The 19,885-nt window shown below is 34.7% G+C and overlaps 1 protein-coding gene across 21 annotated transcripts in view; it reads right to left on the bottom strand.

The window, feature by feature from the left end:
- The window catches only part of Rbfox1 (RNA-binding Fox protein 1), a 146,985-nt gene that overhangs the window by 7,465 nt on the left and 119,635 nt on the right, over positions 1 to 19,885 (bottom strand). For 6 of the 21 annotated variants that reach the window (XM_041777351.2, XM_041777354.2, XM_041777358.2 and 3 more), the window contains 9 exons: positions 19,015 to 19,770; positions 18,042 to 18,095; positions 17,175 to 17,267; positions 15,835 to 15,889; positions 14,323 to 14,364; positions 9,974 to 9,994; positions 3,641 to 4,451; positions 876 to 936; positions 629 to 682 (listed from right to left, as the gene is read on the bottom strand). In XM_041777351.2, the coding sequence (XP_041633285.1) occupies positions 629 to 682; positions 876 to 936; positions 3,641 to 4,451; positions 9,974 to 9,994; positions 14,323 to 14,364; positions 15,835 to 15,889; positions 17,175 to 17,267; positions 18,042 to 18,095; positions 19,015 to 19,770 (1,947 nt within the window). Of the gene's footprint in view, positions 1 to 628; positions 683 to 875; positions 937 to 3,640; positions 4,452 to 7,904; positions 8,185 to 9,973; positions 9,995 to 14,322; positions 14,365 to 15,834; positions 15,890 to 17,174; positions 17,268 to 18,041; positions 18,096 to 19,014; positions 19,771 to 19,885 lie in introns of those variants that run through there. The other 15 variants (XM_041777359.2, XM_041777362.2, XR_011444809.1 and 12 more) reach the window with 10 other exon arrangements.

Below are 19,885 nucleotides of genomic sequence, written 5' to 3'. Positions count from 1 at the left end.
AGAAAGAGTTTTGTAGTAGTTACAAAAATGTTTACAGCATCGAATATCATATATATATATAGAATAAGTTAAGTTTATTTCAGCGAAAGCAAGAATTTGTTGTAACAAATTAAAGAAAACTAGCAGAAAGTATAGAAAAAAACCAGAGCGTTTAGCCTCCTAATTGATTGTTGTAGGAAAATATAATTGGCAAGTTGGTAATGCTCAAAACCAAAACAAAGGATGCAGTTATATAATAGCAGAGAGAGAGAGCTTATACACAAGTGTTCAGAGTCCACGTTCCAGTTAACAGACATTGAGTTAATTAAGCTTAGCTAAGCCTCCAGCGAGTGGCTTATCACAAAGTAAGGAAAATAAAGTGTTGTTACGGGATAATGGATAAATGTGGGATAAATGCATAAGTATAAAACTCAAATAAAAATGAGAGTAGTGGGTAAGAAAACGTTTTGTTCCAAAAACCAAGTCAAAACTCAATCGGTGTCTTAATTTTTTTGTTGTTGTTGTTTTGCACAAGCTACCATCATCAAAAATATACAAAATCATAAAAGTTGAAAAATCGTTCTTAAAAATTCTCTGGTTTTGTTTTGTGAGGTTAGGCAAATATTAGTTTTGACAAAAGTTTTATTACATTTAATATGGCGGCTGGCTGAGCGGCTGGAACTTCAGTGACCGGTTTGGCTGCCTGTAAAATTTATATAATATTTTCATGTATATTTGTCGTGGCAAACAGAGAGAGTAGTTGGGGGTTTTTTAATGTAGTTTTTTTTAAATATAAATATATAACTTAAAGGCTAACCTAACGAGATAATACCATAGACTAGTTGTGATAGGTTTGGGGTTTGTTTAGATTTCTATATTTTCTATACAAGACTCACCTGGAAGCGTAGATTCGGATCAGCGGAAGCAGCGGCTGCTAAGAAGGGATCATAGTATACACTGCAATTTGTTTTTGTGGGGGGAAAGAATAGAATATAGAAAATAAATATATTAATAAATTAAATATTTATGGGTTTATAAAATCTGGGCAAGTAGAGGTGAAAGAGAGAGAGAAAGAGAAGTGAGAGGCAAACAAAAGACTTTTTTAGGGTTTTTTGGTTAACCTCTCACTCAATTTTTGTCACTTAAAAGCAAAATTCAAATTTTTTTTTTCTTTTTGGTTCATATATATATTTTTTTTAACGCACTTGTGTGGTTTTTTTTCATATATTTTTTTGAGTTGGTTAAAGTTTGTTTTGTTTATTATTACAAATAAACTTTAACCACTTCCTCTTTGGATTTTTTTAGGGTTTCTTTTTGTTTAGTTTTCAATATTAAATGTGGTTTCTTGTTTTTTGTGGCAAACTTAACAAAAAATATTATAAAAAATCCTAAAAACCTATACCCTACCTAACCTATCGTAAGCCTGTGCTAAGAAAAACTGACCTGATCTGACCTGATTCCCCACTGGATGACGAACTGATTGGTGGTGGTGGTGGAGGAGGAGGAGATGTTGAGACAGAGTAAACGAAATAAAGGGAAATTATAAGGATTATACTATATATTGTCGTTCATTTTATAGAGATTAACTAGCAGCAATGTTAGGCCAACCAACCGAATATTAACCAATCACATTCCATACTCCATTCCCCAAAAAAGAACACTACGGAAAATTGTCTTGCTGTTTTGCTTGCTTTCCACAAAAACCAATGCTTTGTTTTGCATTTAATCTTTAGACAGAACAGACACTCATGCACCTAGCTAAATTAGTTAAGGTTTTTTTCTTGCTGTGTGTGTAGTTTTTATAAGTATACAATATTTAATGGAGCATTCATTCATACGCTATATGGTGTGTGTGGTGGGGTGGGGTGTTCATGTGTGTGTGTAGAGAGAGCAGCCACAAAAGTATATTGTTAATCAAAGGTCTATATATATTTTTTAAAAGAGAGATATATAGGTTGTAGTGTAATGTCAAGGGGGCAGAACATGCACGCAGGGGCGCCACACTTTCAAGTCAAATATTCAAATTCAAATTCAAATTTTTAAATCGAAATTTATCATACGCCTAGTGGTACACAATATACAATCGACGGTTGGTAGGTGGTAGGTGGTAAGGTCCCTTAACCAAAATAATCATAAATATATAAGTAGGTCAATCGAACGATGCCAAAAAACACACTGCTGTCAGTCAAAAAGATGATTCAAATATATAGTGTGTATATATAGAGTTATATATATAGTTTTTTTTACGTGGATGTGAGATGTGTGTTTAGCGTGCGTTAATCGGTTGCTGCGTTTTATATACTATTTTTCTGCATTTAGCAATTTTGTATTCAAGTTTTTCTTTCTTCTATTTGCTTGATTTATACAAAATAGGTCAAAGACTATAGGTTTCATTATATGCGATATTAAAACTTTACACACACAAGATAGCTAAAAAAAACAATGTTCACCAACAAGAATAGAGAGACAGATAGAGTAACACAGAGAGAGATAGAGAGATGAGGCAGGAAAACAGTCTATAAGCTATATATATGTATATATAAACAAAGGAAGCTGCGGGTTAAAATCAAGACAAATGGTAGAGGTTTCTTTCTGTGTAAGCCAGCACAAAAGGGAAACCGTAAAAGTTAAAGGAAGTAATTTTACAAATTATGAAGTTTTAAACTACGTTTATACGCCGGCTACTTGCAGAGCAAAATAAATGTTTGATTTATAGGGAAATTAATTTTAAAATATTTATTTAATTTATGGGAAAAATAGTTCCAAAAATTAAAATGAAATAATTCTTTTAATATTTTATTACATTTTAAATCAAGAATTTTTGTATAGTATCTTGTTTTTAATTTTCAAAATATTAATTTAAGAATACTTTAGGATTATTATTAACTTTAAGAAAACCACAAAATCAATTTTAAAATGTTTAAAAATATTCAATAAAATAATCAACAAAAGATTTAGCTTTCTTTTTTAAGGTTTAACATTTTAAAAAATGTTTTAAGTTGCATTTCTTGAGATTTTAAATTTTTAGAATTTTTTATTAGCCTTTTTAACTAAAATATTTTTGAGAAAAATATACAAAAATCTGTTTAATTTCAATAATTTTAAATATTTTTTCAGCAACCCAAACATAAATTTTTAAAAATATTTTTAACTTGTATTTCACTAGATTTTAAATTTCTAAAAAATTGTTTAGCATTTTTAACTAAGAATTTGTATCAACCTTGTATCAATCAAGAAAAAATATATAAAAATCTAAATAAATTCCCAAAATTTTAAAATATTTGCTCAGCAAACAAACCATAAATTCAGCTTCACAAACCAAAAAAAGCTCTGCCCAAGTGCAGCATCCTTAAAAAATATACAAAATATATACATAATTCGTAACTAGGGCGTGCGCATAAACGTAGTTCGATGGGCTAATGGGTATAGGTGCTCTACGAACTAAGAACTAAGAACTACATTCAAAATCAAAACAAAAAAATGGCGCAGCGGAAACCAACTAAAGTACAAAAACTAAAAAAGAGGTGACAATTTTTCTACGGCAAACACAAACTACGGCGGAAACGCGCGTTGTGCGACGACAACAACGGATGGGTGACGACGAGTGTCACTCCCGGCGCTTCCGCTTCCGGTTCCGGCGCTCTCTCAACTCTTTACTTACGGCGCGAATCCATGCAGGGCGGCAGCATTATTGGCCGCATTCGCCGAGGCAGCCATGGAAGCAGCAGCCGCAGCAGCAGCGGCCGTTTGCGGTGACTGTGTGGCGCCCGCCGCCGACAGGCGTGCGGCATAGGCGGCCGCGGCGGCGGCAGCAGCGTTGGGATTACCACCAACTCCTCCTTGATTCTGAGCAGCGGCTGCAGCGGCAGCGGCGGCGGCGGCCAAGGATTGCTGCAAGGCCGAATGTTGCTGCTGGGCGGCAGCGGTGGGCACGGCCACGGCCTGAAGTTGCGCCAACTGTGGGCCTAGGGCGTGGGCATGGACATGGGCAGCATGCGGATGCGAGGCGGCTGCAGCAGCGGCGGCGGCGGCGGCTGCATGTTGCTGCTGGGCGGCGGCCACTTGCTGCTGTTGTTGCTGTTGCTGCTGCTGGTGTTGCTGTTGCTGCTGTTGATGTTGCTGCTGGGCAGCGGCGGCGGCCACCTGATGTTGCTGCTGCTGGGAGACCGAGACTTGATGCTGCTGTTGCTGTTGGGCGGCAGCAACGGCGGAGATGGCCTGCTGCTGCTGCTGCGCCTGCTGCTGTTGCGCCTGCTGCTGCTGCTGATGATGGGCGGCGACCTGCTGTTGGGCGGCTGCTGCGGCCACAGCGGCGGCGGCCACCTGACGTTGCTGCTGCTGCTGTGCAGCGGCGGCGGAGGCTGCCAGCAGATGATGATGCGGATGATGGGGATGATGGTAGGGACTGGCGCCGACCACGCCCACATGTCCGCGCTGGATGGCCACTCCACGCATGGCGGCGGCAACGGCGGCTGCAGGAGGATATATCGCATATCGCAATTTTAAACCCACGCAAGAAACAACCAAAAATCGTTTTTGTTTGGTTTTTTTGGCGATAGTTTTTCGGTTATGATAGGGTTTTTGTTTTTTGCAACGATTTCACACAACATTTTTGTATTTGTTTATATATTTCGTGTTTGTTTATATATTTATGTATGTTCATGTGTTTATTCGTGTGCAAAAAGTAGAAAAAAGGAAAAGAAAAGAACATAAAATGCATGCGGTTAGTTTTCTCTCTTTTTTGATATATAAGTAAATATTTATATAGAGTATATATAGTATATATATATGGCAAATTCTAGGCTTCATATATCGTTTTTATATAGCGCTGAGATGATGTTGGTTTGGTATATACATATAACAATACATAAGACATACGTGTGTAGGTGTGTGTGTGTGTGGCTCATACATATGTAAATGGGCGTTTTTCTCATATCGAAACATACTTAACATTATAGAACACTCAATTACCAAGAAATAATGCTACGCAGTAGTTGCATTTTATATTTGCATAATGTATATAGAGATATTATATCATTTTCAACAATACAAAAAAACATTAGACCGATCTTTAGTACAGTGGCAGATATATATATATAGGCATAAGTACATACATCCAAATGTGTACCGTATGCGACGTTTTACAACAACTCATTGCATTTTGCTGTGTGTTTTTATTTGGGGTTTTAGTTCAAGTGTTAAAAAGCTTTAAGTTAAATATATATATAAAAAATACATTTAATTCTTTGTTTAACCCTTGCACCTTTCGAATTACATTTAAAACTAGCAAGAACATTTACCAAAGTGCTAAAAAGTGAAAGGGGATAGCGGAGAGATGATAATTTTGGGGTTTTTGTAGAGGATGGAAGGGGTTTTTAAGGGGTGAAAATATGATTTTACATGCGGTGTAAATTGTGTTTAAAACTTAAAAGAAAATAAGGGTTTTTGTTTTTAAGGAATATTAAACGAAAAAAAGTTTTAATCAAAGATTTCTCTTGAAACCTAAGCTTGTAAATTAGAAACTAACAAGCTGTTGTTGCTGCCTTGCTGGTGCATTGCAGGCAAAGCGTGGAAGAGATAGCGAGAGAGAGAGCTAGAAATCACATGCGAAATGGGTTTTATGAGAGCGGAAGCTGCTCTTGCAATCAAAGAAAGAGAGTAAATATGGTAAAAGGTTATTTAAAAAATCCATTTTCAAACGATTTCACGTGTAAAAAGTCGTTTGGAACTTTTTAACTTAAAGAAAAACTTGCCTTAGAATTTTTTAAATGGAAAAAAATTTAATTAACAAAAGGAAAAGCTTAGCTTAGAATTTTTTAAATGTAGAAAAATTCTATTTAAATTTTTTTTAAGGAAAATAATTCATTTAACATGGATAAAAGCTCAGCTTAGATTTTTTTAAATGGAACAAAATTCATTTAAAATAGAGAAAAGCTCAGCTTAGAATTTTTAGTTCGAAAATTTTACTTTTTAAGCCTATAATTTTGCTTTGTTAAAGCAATTAAATAAATATCCCTTTCGGCAACTAAAATAAATCGCCTTTAATTTCAAAAAGCGCCACAAAAGCCGCAGTTGTATTGTGAATTTTACTTTTAATAATTCCACGCGCGGTTTTATCACTCAATTTATAATAATGGCAGGCCTCAAAATTAACAATTTTGCGAGAAAGAGCCACAAAATGCCCAAAGGCTAGGATAGTTTGCCAATAAGCTTTAGCCCTACATTGTGACATTTCGTTTTCATTGGAAATCAAAGCACAAATCATAATTGAAATGTATAAAATTAGCAGCATTGCGGCATTGTGGCAACATTTTGCCACAAATTGAAAATTTGTTTGGCCAAAATGTGCAATTAAAAATTCGATTTGCCGATATTTGTATGGAAATTTTTGTTAAGTCGGGGTGAGTGACTTGTGTGTGTGTGTGTGCACAAGAATTTATTGGAGAAAATTTCCATTTGTATTTTTGAAGCTACATTTTTGCTAAACAATCCTGTGTTAATTTCTGGAAAAATGCTCAAGAGAAACAAATAAATACTGGGGTGTGTTTTGTGTGGTAAAAAGGTGGCATGCAAAATCAATTTATAAAATTCCATTCGATTTCTGCTTTGCGTATTTTTAATTGGCAAATTGAATTTGCAAACGTGGCAAAGGCAAACACAAAATAATCCAAAAAATCATGCAAACTTAAAAACAGAGATATTTTTACGGGGGGAGAAGGAGGATATAGGAGTAGAAATAGAGAGAGTACGAGAGATATAGAGAGAGAGTATATGGTTGCTAGAAAAGTGATGCTCTAAGAGAAAGGCGCCTTACAGAAAAATGCTTGTTCGCTCTACCGATAAACGTTACGATATATATATACGATATAATCGATATATTACGATATACATTTTAGTCTAAAGGTTAAAGCTAAGATTCCTTGCCATACTTAACAGCTAAAAAAAACAGTTACGGTTACAGTTTCAGGTGGTTGCCACTAGAGATTATCACTGCGTTCGAGTGTGTATGTGTGGGAGTGTGTGTGTGCCTAGACTTTTAAAACAAATGCAATCTGAAGGACGGCAAAAATATATGTATATGCAATATTTATATGTAGTAATATCAATAGTCAAATATAGTCATACCCAAAAAAATGCGTAAACCAAAGTAACAAGACAACAAAACATTTATACTTGTATTATTATGGTACAAAGATTGATTTCTCATAGCTAAGGAGTTTTTTTTCCGGTTCTAATTGTAATTATTTGTTGCTGTTGTTGTTGTTGTTGTTGCAGTGTTTTGATTTATTTTTTATTTTATGGGTTTATGATTTACTCAAGATTATAAGCAAGTTTTATATGGAGTTTTGGAGTTTGTAGAATTTTAAAGAATTTTCTGGAGAATTTATAAGGGAAATTTGTATTTAATTTGTTTATTTAATATTTAATATTTTATATATTAATAAGAATTTGTCTATGCTATTAATTTATATATTAATCTTAATCAATTTTACCAATATTTTATTCTAAAGATTTAAAGAAAATTATTTTTAAGACCTTTTATTTGAATATTATCATAAAAATCGGTCTTGGATATTTTATAATATTAAATAATATTTTTAAAAGAGAAAGTACCGTATTTAAATAATTTTTATTATTAAATTTAATTGATTTAATTTAATTTACTAATTAAAAAAACTATCATTTTTAAGTGAAAACTGTTTAAAATTTGTATTCTTGATTTTAAGCACTAAATTTAAACATTTCTAAATATTAAATATAAGAAAAACTCCTCCAAAACAGCTCGCTTATAACCCTAGTAAATATATATATATTTTTTTATATTTCTCAATCTTTTTGAATTCTGCTTTTAGGCGCTCGCTTTCACCAAATAAACCCCAGACTGGGGAAAAGAATCTCTCCTTTCTCCCCAATCGATGTCGTACCTCCGCCGTGGCGCTGCTGCTGCTGCTGCTGTTGTCGCTGCTTGGACAGCGTTGTGCGGTGGGCGTGGTGCCAGCATAATGGGCGTGGCTGCGGCTGCGGCCGCTGCAGCAGCATGTGCCGCCGATGCCGATTGTGCCGCTGCACCGCCACCAACGGAAACCGATGGCGGCGCCTGGGCCACCGGCATGGAGACGGGCAGCTGCAGCGGTGCAAGGGTGGGTGCTCCGCCAAGGGGGGCGCCCAGGAAGGGCCAGGCGGCGGCCACCGGTAGGCGATAACCTTGGATTTGGCATACAGTTTTTTTCGATTAACTAATTGTGGTTATGTTTTTTCTATTGTTTTTCGTTTTCTTTTTTTTTTTTGTTTACAACTTTTTTGAAATATATGAACTTATAATGAGCGTAGTGTGTGTGTTAGGTGTGTGCGTAGGGGGTTTTCTGTTTTTTCAAAATATATATAGGTTGGTTGGTTTATATATATATACATATTCGAGGGATGCATGATGAGGTTGCTGTTGCAGTTGCTTTTGTTGTTTGTTGTTGTTGCTTTTGAACAAAGGTTATATAAGAAATAAGATGCGTAACGAGCAGATATTTTTGTGGCTAGCTTTCTCGCTCGCACAAATTTCTCTCTCTTTCAAAAATTCTTTGCCGTTACTCATCTTATTTCTTATATTGCCATCGTTAAGGCTTAGTTCTAGTGCTAAGAAGTTAGACTTTTTTTGTTGGATCTTGGCGCGCGACGGCGAGAGTTACCAGTTACAGTTACGAGTACGAGTACGAGTATAAATAGTTTACGCTAAGGAGCATTTCAGACATGTTCAGACCAAAGGAATACCAGACCAAACGGAAAACGTGTAATAACAAAAAACTAAGGACAACAAATAAATACACAATAATCAAAGTCAAAGTTAAATTCAAATTGAAATTCATAATCATAATTCATAAATATAATTCATAATTCATAAGGGAACGCACATACAACAAAACTTTGGTTAAGAAAAAGGATATTTAGATAAAATAGTTGGCATATAAATTGATATATAAAGTTATATAGTAGGTAGTATATGCATAAGACAACACAGCCGCAATATGCTAAACTCATAACCATCGTTATAATGATTGCCAGATTATCTCTCAGTCATCATCATCATCATTATAATTATTAATTATTAATTAATATCAAATCAGGACTAGAAAGAAAACGAGCAGACGATCCTGCTTTATTGTTTTTTTGGGATTTTTCGAGCGGGTGTTAATGTGGCATTTTTTATATGATTCAAAACTCTGTTGTTTTTGCTTGGTATTTTTCACTTTGAATTGAACTTTGGTTAAATGCAGACGAAAAACGAAATATAAATTATAATGTAATAAAAAAAAAAAACAAGGGGAAAATAGTTGAACAGTTACAAACAGTTATCAAATAGTTGCAGCATTATATTCATATATAGATTGTATGCATAGTTTATATAGATTAACGCAATTTCCGTCGGGACCTACCAAACAAATAAATTAAATACATGAGATAATCTCTATGAAACGAAAGGAAATGCTCATATTTCATATTCTTTTTTTGTTTATTTGCAGATTGCAAACGCAAAAATAAAATAAAAGTAAGAATAACGAACAAATGCAATTGCAAAAATGGTTTCATTTGGGGTGAACTTTTTGGACGACTTTTTTTTGGATCCTCCCGGCGATGAGCCTACCCAAGGGGGCTTATATAGTATGTTTCCAAAGCCATAATATAAATATCAATATTTAAACCCTACCTAAATATTTGTTTTGCTTTTGGTCTTTGTTTTACTGTTGTTTTGTGTATTATTTTTTCAGCTTACAAGCTAGAAGGTTCGGTTGATAAAACTCTTATAAAATACATGTATATTTTATATAAAACAAAAACTGGTCAATTATTTGTACATTTATGATACCTTATTTCTTGTTTTTTTTTTTGTGTGTGAGTGTGGCGTGTTTTTTACAACAAAAGTACGTACGTCAGGCAATAAATACTTAATAATAGCAATAAAAACGCTGAAGACAACAAAAATATATGTGAACAAAACGCTTACCTTCGGGCCATTGTACGCAGACTGTGTCCAGCAAAACGATTTATATTTTAAATATATAAATATTCGTGTTTTTCAATTGTCGTGGCATGGAAAAGGCAAGAGAAAATATTTTCATTAGTTTTGCATTTAAATTGTGTTTCTTTTTCTTGTTGCATTTCTTTTATTCTTGCTGGATTTAGCTAGCCTATTATATATATTGTTGGATACATTGTCTTGGGCACATATATAGAAAACAGGCAGAGCTCTATTACGGTTACTAGATTGATTTTCTTCTTTTTGTTTGGTTTTGGGTTTTGTTTTTTGTTTGGTTTTTAGTGCTTATGGTAATTGGTTAAATACTGCAGAATACTAATTGATTTGTGGCAATTTGTGTTTTCATTGTTTTTGGCTGGTGCATGCGGCATCCCATGTGTTTTCTCTCATTTTTGTGGCAGTGTATTGACATACATGAAGTTCAAAACAAGACTTGCTTATATAGAAAATGGGGTTCCAATTTGGTTGAAAAGTTAAAGAGAAAGTGATTTGGTTAAGGGGAGAAATGTGTTTGCCAGATGAAAATTTAATTTTTATTTTAATTCCCATTTAAATTTTACTTTTTAAAAGCTTCTTAATTGATTAATATATGAACAAATTCCTGTTTAAGTATTAATTTATTTATATAAAATTTGTTAAAGGCTTTTTAAATAATTCCCTTAATTAATTATTTAACTTTTAATTAAATTCTCATTTAAATTATAATTTATTTATAGAATAATTTAATTATTTCACTTTAATTAAATTCCTATTTAAATTATAATTTATTTATATAATAATTTTTAAGGCCTTTTTAAAATGATAAATAAATTAAATAATTGTATACCCTTTTAGGGTATTCTAATTTTAAACAGAAGCTTGCAGCACTGTAAAGAAGTCATTTCCGACCCTATAAACCATATATATTCTTGATCAGCATCAACAGCCGAGTTTATATAGACATGTTTTGACATAAAAAATTTTTCATACATTTTTTGAAAATTTTATAAGGGGTTACATCGTTAAAATTGTCAAAAATAGTGAAAATTTTTAATTTTTTAAAATGTTAAATCCAGTATGTAGATTTTTTATCTAAATAAAAACTAAAACAGAAAATCTTTCCGATTTGAAATCAATGGATTTTTGTCTGAGTTATGAATAATTTCGAATCAAATTCCTGATACAAAGTGCAAGTTTCCGAAACTAGCTTACTTTCTTGTTTCTTATTAATTTAATATTTAAAATTAAAGACTACCTATTAAGTAGTTTGCTTTATCATTGGTTTACCAACCCAAACTCTAAAATATTATGGACAAATTCTATTCCAGTCCACATTATTATCAATACCTTCCCAGCTTTCAAACGACTTTGGCTTTTTACTTTTAAAACCCCTTTTTCTCTTTGTGCTAAAATAGAGCTCTTGATAAGCTTTGCATTCATTGGAAATGCAAAAGAAATGCTTAACAAAATGACAAATAAGCAAGCAATGATTGCTTGCTTTTCCACCAATCGAATGGTTACACAATGAGCTCTCTCTCTGCTCGTCTTTGTGTGCCATGGAAATTCGCAGGAGTCTGCAATTGCCCTGGAAAATGGTAAAATAAATACCCCAGGCAAAAAAAGGTGGATGGGTGGTGGAAATACCACCGAAAAATGCAGCAAGAGAGACATGTCAGACAGAAGCAGACACTTGCTTGATGAGCATGAGGAGCAAGGACGAAAAGTCGACGGGGCATGGGCATGGCGCATTAAGTTTAACATGTCAAAGGATCAACGCAAAAGGAAAAACGTAAGGAAAGAGGGGGGAAAAACAGCGCCGTCGAAGAAAGTTAAAATGGCAAGGAGATGAACCAGAAGTCGGGTGGTGGTGGGGTGAAAAATCAACCTATACTGAGTAAATTTTCCTGCAAATGCACAAAGTAAGTGTTCTGGGGGCATCGCATTTGCATAAGACATAACAAAACACAGGACAGGCAGAATAAAACGGAGGAATCCCCCCAAGGATAACCAGAAAACTTTACTTTATTTTCTTGATTTATGTGAGGGTTTGGGGTGGAGTGTATGTATGTGAACCACATGTTTGCAACTTTGTGGTTTATTTGCAATTATCCCGACTGCCGCCGCTTGACTGACTGACTGACTGGCTGCGGAACTCGGTGACTGACTGCTCCACGACTGGCGCCTAACGAGCAGGACAACGACGTGAGTGAGTCCTCTCTTCCTCCTCTCTTGGCTGCCTGGTAATAATGCAGCAGGCGATTTGCCATGCAAAAGAAGCCAGTTCGAAACGTGATAAAGTGACTGCCTGAGAAGCGAGGGAAAGGCAAGCGCTCTGAGCTGCTCAGCTGTCCTTACAATTCTTCGTCTTGGCTGTGGGCACTTAAAAAAAATATTTTTCTTCCAAGAGTTTTTGATTATTTAAGGAATTATACATATAGTGTATTTAGGTATGTAATACTGAGAGGAAAAGTTCGATATATCGACAGAAATCTTGAAAATATCGTAAACTTTTATGTATCGATTTTGAATTTAATTAAATCGACATTAAAAAACAATAGAAATCAATGTTGATATATCGATAGTTTTAAACAATATCTAAAATATATTAAATATTTCCAATATATCGATTTTTATCGAATAATAACATATCGCCAAGTTAAAATATCGTACGGAAAAACTAAAATATATACGTTAAATTACGAAAAATTTGATATCTCCGTAAAATATCGAAAAAGTTTTACTATATCGATATTTTAAATATCTCTATATAATAATTTACCAATAAAATAAATTTACAAAAATACTTCATGGAATATAAATCACATTTAAATGGTTTCTAGGAAAAACTCAAAGGTTTGTTTTATCTTTACTTAAGAAACTAATCAGTTTTCCTACATATATCTTGTTTTATTAAGAAAAACTTGATATAAGAACTATTCCCCTTATTTTTTATCAGTGCCTAATATCACTTGGAAGACCTGCCACTAAAAAACCCGGTATATTTCTTGGGCTCCAGCAGCATTTAGTGCAACTCAAATGAAGCGCATTAGGTGAACGTGCACATGGCCAAGGACAGGGCCAAGGAAGTGGCCAGGACAAGGCAAAAAGGGGAAGCTGGCTGGGAAAATGGCAAAACAGGAGGACTCCTGCTCCCCTGCTCTCCATCCCTCTGCCATCAGATTGGCCCTTTTTCTGTGTCCAACTCTAAGTTTCGTTGGCAATACAAAAGCATTTTGCATCAGCAGAAGGATAACCAACCAACGGGGGAACTGCTGCTTGAAGATGGGAATGGAGATGGAGCTGGAGCTTTGCTCTCCTTGCTAGCAACGTCCTGAGCCGCTTTACCATTTTTTTTTTTTCAATCTCACGGCTCCTCGGGTTCAGCTCAGTTCAGTTTTGGTTCTGGTTTGGTCGGTTGGTAAGCGGCTTATCGTATTGAGCGCTCGCAAAGTATAGATTTTGCTGCTGTGAATACTTTTTAATGGCAAACACAGAGTGAAGACGATTTAATCAGCAGTATTATTTATTATACATTGCAAGGATAAAACTTTTTCTTGGTTTTCAACTTCTTTAACTATCTTTGCATTCCTTTTTTTTTTGTATAGTTAAGAATTTTGCTACAAGGAAACAACTTCAACTGGAATTGATCTAAACTGCAAATGGTACTGGGGGGAAATGTATATATATCTAAGAACTTCTAGCTGAACAAACTTTAAAGGGGATAAAATATATATTTCCAGGAAGAAATCAAATCAAATCAAATCAGAAAAGAGCATAGAGAGAGGTGTGTGGGAGGAGTAGCTCAGCAATGATTGGGGTATTAATTTCAATAAATAGATTTTGTAGGCTTTAAAAAATTTATAAGAAGATTTAGGCCAGGTTATGAAAATACATTTTTAAAGACTTTTTGCCAATTCAATAAATTTGTAAAGGTAGAAAAAAATGAAGAAAAGATATACAAAGAAAATAATTGCCAGCAGATATGTGAAATGCAATCCTAAGCCTGTTTATGTCTTTGATTTATTTTTTGTAACATGCTGGGTTTGAAGTTTTTAGCTTACTTAAGAGATGGGGAATCAAATTTTGATTTCATTCAGCCAATAAATTTTTGGGGGTAGGACAATACACAGTTAGCAACACAGTTAACGTGCAACATGCCAAGGCATATATGAAGGAGATGTCCTCAAAGTTAGGAGCGAAAGGGATATAGTTTTGGAAGCTGCAAGCAGCAAGCATTCGTGTCTTAGTTTAGGGTTTTGGCAGGCACACAAACAAAAAGTTTTTTATGCAACCATTTTTTTTCATTTTTGTTTTATTTTTTTTGGATTTTGGCTCACCTAGAGCTGGGGCCGGTATGGCACCATCTTTGGTCAGTACAACTGTGTGGGGTGTTTGAGAGAAAACAAAATGAAAATCATTTAAATAACGCTGGTCAATCATCATCATCATCAATATCATTATCATAAATCGTTATCAATAATCAAATAGCAAACGCATTAAACATAACTTAACCACAAAATACGCATTAATTTGATGTATATTAAAATATTATTTGGATGTGTTTTTTGGTTTAAATTGTTAGGCAGCCGCAAACCCCAAGAAAATAAATCGTTTAAATACTATATATATGTATTATATATATTGATTATGGTTTTCCCCTAAGTTAGTTTTTCTTTTATATTTTGTTGATTGCTTTCAAGCATTAACACAAACACAAAAACGGTGGAAATTACTAGCATGTGTGTGTAGGTTCTGCCACAAGGGAAAATGGTAGGAAAAACGTAACATTTTCATTAGGAAAACGTAGCACACACACACATACATGGCATTCTTGCTGGCAACTCAATTTCTCAGTTTTCACTGAGTTTCAGTTTTTGGCCACCAAAGAAGTTGATGTGAAAAGTTTCAAAAAACAAACAAACAACAAAAAATACAAAAAGGAAACAATACAAAAATCGAAAAAATAAGAAACAAGTCTAAAACGAAAACTTAAGGAATGTTAAGAAACTAACAATAGCAGCAAAAACAATGCACACTTAAATAGAGCTGACTTTTATTGTTTTTGTTGTTGCTGTTGCTGCTGCTGCATTTCATCGTAATTGCATTTCTTCGGCGAACATTTGAACTTGTTTCATTATGTGGCTTAAACTTAGCGCGCTGCCATGTGGTTACACGGAGAAAAACTACTACTTAAGGTTATAGAAAACTCTGAATTTAAGAATTCGTTTCTTTTTTGAAATAATATCAAACAGGAGTGACTTGAAATTATATATTTTGTAGCTTTAAAATATATTTACTTGAGGATAAAAGGCTTTAATTTCGAATTTAATTTAAAACTTTATTTTGACCGACTTTCCACTTGGGAATTCTAAGTCAATGTTGGAAATAAATAAGTTTGACTTACATTTTACAAGATTTTAGATTTTTTAAGTCTTAAATTAAATATATAAATATTTTTTTGGATTTTTTGCTGCGTTGAGAATAACAGACTTTAACTTTAAGAAATAATTCTAGACTCGACGAACTTGACTGACTTCTCAGTTGGGAATTCTAAGGGTTCATTTTCAATGTTAAATTTACTTTACAATTATTTAAGAAAATGCTAAACTTATTAAGATAAAAAATCCTTTCTCCCAAGTATTTATTAATGTATATAAATATAATTTCATATATATATATTTATATACAAATTATTTAAAATATTCTTAAATCCAGAGTTCTTCTTACTTAATTCTTTATTCTCTGTGTTTATATAGCATGTGCTTTGAATATTAAATATGTGTTGGTATGTATTTTAAAAGGTGTAATTTTTGATAGTGTAGGTGTGTGAGTGTGTTAGGGTCACTTACCGTTGGGTACTGTTGTCACTTTTTTGGTTTGTACACGTGCAGTGGCGTTATTCACCTTCACAATTGGTTATTGTATTTATTTTGATATATAGAGATTTATTTTTTTGATAGATCAGCGAGCGTGGTTGTTGTAGTTGTTGTTGTTGGTGATGAGTTTTTTTTTAAAGATTTTTATTTTTATTTTTTTGTTTATATAATATACACACACATAGCAGAGTATATATATATATAAAGATCGCATGTATATAGAGAATGTAGAAATAAATTATGTGTTAGTTAACAATTACGAAAGTCTTTGCAAATTTTGTGTTTTTAAGGTGTGTTTTTGTTGGTGGGAAATATGTGTGTGTGTGGGAAAGGGATTTTCTTATTTTTATTATGATTTTTTTCTAAAAAAAAATTGAAGGGGTATTTAATTGGAAAATAAATATGGTTTCAGTGGCATTTTTATTAACAGAATAAAAGCTTTTTCGAGCTTGATTTCAAAGAAACAATTTTATGAAACCTATAAAAAATAGGATATGCATTCCGTTTCCATTTTCAGGACCTTTTTCAATGAAAAACGTTTTCATTTCATATCTCTGTCAAAATTGTTTTTAAATTCCATTAGTTTCGATTACAAAAAAAATTGTGAAAAATTAATTTCTGAAGGCTTTTCAGCGCTCAAAACGTCAGACGATTGCGTGAATGTACATTTCCGCTTCCGGTTGCAGCCAAAAAAGAGAGAGAGAGAGACTTAATTAGACTCGCGCGATTTCCGCTGCCATGAAAATGGAAATATAACATGGCAATGCCTTTTATGCGGCTCAGTTAATTTGTTTAACCAACCAACGGCGGACAGGCGAAACTTTTCCGCGTACTTTGCACATTTTCAGCATATTTTAAATGCCAATTATTTGCGGCTGGCCAGTGAGCATTAATCAGAACAAAAAAAGGGGAAAAATGCGTATAAAGGAGAAATGCGTAATTCATTTTTAATGAAAGGCAAATAAGAATCAATCACTGTGGCGATGCGTGGGCTAGCCCTTGGATTAAATGAGTAAAGAAAAAAAATATATAAAAAGAAATGAAAGGGGGTAAACAAAAATATTATTGAGCATTTTCTCTTGACACACGCAAGGATTAAAAGTTGAAAAGCAATTTTCAGAACGCTCCTGAGATGGCTAAGAATTAGTTGGGAAAGTGTGTAGGGGGTTGGGTTGTGTTTAAGTGTGGGTTTGAGGTGTGTTTAAGTGTGGGTTGGGGGTGTATTTGGGTTGTTTTTGGTGTGTGTTTGGTGTATGTTTGTTTGGTGTATATTCTGGATAAGTTTGGTATATATGATTTTGGCATGCACCCACCTCGATTTTGCGTCCCTCAACCACGGTGCCGTGTAGACGTTCGCGTGCTCGTTCTGCATCGTTGCTGTTAGCGAATGTTACAAAACCGAATCCCTGCCATTCGCAATCAAACATGCAATTAAAGAAACATATAGAGTATATAGATTACGATTTTCAAAAAGGAACTAAATGAAAATGGCAAAAAAAAAAAAGGTCAAGTAACGATAACAACAAAAGTCTTCTTCGGGTTTTTGTTGAAGTCGTAGAAATATTTATATGTATGGGGGGTTTATATATTTATTTGTAAAGCTAAAGCTACAAAATACATCAACAAGGCGGCCAAGGACATGCTTTTTTTTTGTCGGACAAGGGGCCATTGGCACACATCTCCTTCTCACAATTCCGGGGGGATTTTTGTTGGGTTTTGGCGACTGCGACATGCACGTGCCCTACTCTGCACTCCACCTTGAACTCCCCACCGCCCACCTGGCTTTCCTCTCTCTCTCTCTCTCGCTCTCTGTATATCCTGCTGCATCTCAAGGTGCTGCTCCTGAATTATGCACAATTCCTGGTGCTATGGTAACTATGCAATTATTTTCACCCGGGTTTCTGGAGGAGTCTCTCCCATAATAATGCTGTAAAAAAAAAACAGCTCCGACAAGGTTGCCACGGCTACGCGGACAAAAACATCTCCTTGGAATACTTGAAGTGCATAATTTAAATGAATTGTGCGACAATTAGATGCAAAATGTCCTGCACAATTGGGTGGCAACAGAGCAACAGAGAGCAGGAGGTGGAGGTGCAGAATACCAAAAGCTAAGCAGGCGGGGGAGCTTCTTCAGAGCGCGTTCGCTTTTCGAGGATAAAAGTTTTTTGGCACAAACTTACCTTGCTGCCGCGCTCGTTGAATATAATTTCCACATCCAGAATGGTGCCAAATTGCTGCGGGAATAGACAAAATAATAAATATTAATTTTATAGCCGGGAGCTGTCGTCGTCAAGTAGGGGCGAAAAGTTCTCAAGGAGTCAATACTTAAAAATTAAATAAATAAGAGTAGGAAAGAAGGAATCAAGAAGGATTCTCAAGGTGACAATATTTAAAGTTAAATAAATAAGATTTCAAGAGATGAATTTTACTCTTAAATGCCTTTAATTTTATTTTCTTGTTAAGCTAGAGTTAATATTTTTAAGGCTCTTAATTGGAGATTACAGGACATATTGATATATCGACACTATATCGATTTTTGGGCAATGATGGCGATATACACATGTGAGATATATCGATATTCTGTTTTAAATATCGATATATGGAATTAATTAAAAAATACAAATACATTAAAATAACTTTATTAAATTTATTTTTCAATAATTTTCGATATTTTATATTTAATCCAAAAATGTTCTATTTTTAAAAATCGATAATTCATTTTACGATTTTTTCGATATTAAATGGATTGCGGCACTTTCTTAGAAACATTAATATTTAATTTAAATAAATATTAATTTTCATAATAATATTAACTATGAAATAAAATTTAAAATATATTTAGAATAATTTATGGATAATTTCGATAATTTTAAAATTCGATATACCAAAGTAGACAATATATTTGATATGATATTAAGTCGAGTAAATTGTTAAATAAATAAAAAAAAATATATTTTAAACTGTATAAAATTATTTTTAATAATTTAATATTTTTTTTAATATATAAAATTATTTTTAATAATTTGATATTTTTTTTTAATATATAAAATTATTTTTAATAATTTAATATTTTTTTTTATTATATAAAAGTAGTTTTATTAAAAATTTACACAGAATATATTCCATACATTTAAAAAAAATTCCTTTACTCACCCCAAACATGGCCCTTAGATCGGGATCCCGGAAACGAAACGGTATATTGGAGACATGTAGCCGCTTGGGCTGGCTCTTGGCATCAAGGGAGGCTGCTGCGGCCACGGCGGCGGCCACCGAGGGCACCGACTGGGTCGGGACTAGGGCGCTGCTGAGACTAGTGGCCGCTGCTCCTGCTGCGGTGGGCGACTGCATCGAGGTTGTCATAATGCCGCTGGCCGCGGCAGCAGCTGCATTCAGATGTGCAATCACCTGTGATGTGCTGGCCGGTACCACTCCCCCATTGTTTCCACCATTGGCCATGCTGTCCAGTCCGGTGGTGGGCAGCAGCCCAACGCCGCTGCTGCTGGTGGCTGCCAGGGTACCGCTTGATATCGAGCTGCCTGTGACCGAGGTGGCTGCCGATTGTACGGATGTGGGACTGCTGCACAGGAGTGGCTGTTGCTGTTGAAGGGCGGGCGGCGTCTGTAGAAGCGGTTCACCGCTGGCCACCGGCGATGTATTTCCCGACATGCTGCCCTCGTTGGCACTGCCATTAAGGGTCAATCCTGCTGCTGCTGCAGCTGCTGCGGCGGCGGCTGCTGCTGCTGCCTGCTGTGATGCGCTGGACGGGGAGCTGCTGAGCGGTGATCCTGGCGTGCCGCCGCCTCCTCCACCGCCGCCGCCTATACCGGCGGAGCCAGTGCCGCCGGCGGCGTTGGCCATCGCGGAGCTCTGTTGGGAATCTGCTGCCTCATTGGCGATCAATACTGTGGACTGTAAAGAAAAGAGATGGGAAATTAAAAAATTAGTTTCTATATGAATTTTTGCACAAATTAATTTATATAAAATATTTTCAATATTTTTAAGTATATTTTCCTTGAATTTTTGT

This window comes from Drosophila kikkawai, chromosome 3L (assembly GCF_030179895.1).
Source record: "Drosophila kikkawai strain 14028-0561.14 chromosome 3L, DkikHiC1v2, whole genome shotgun sequence".
Taxonomy (NCBI): Eukaryota; Metazoa; Arthropoda; class Insecta; order Diptera; family Drosophilidae; genus Drosophila; species Drosophila kikkawai.
Note: the sequence above shows the minus strand (reverse complement) of the source record. Positions and strands in the feature narration are given on the sequence as shown.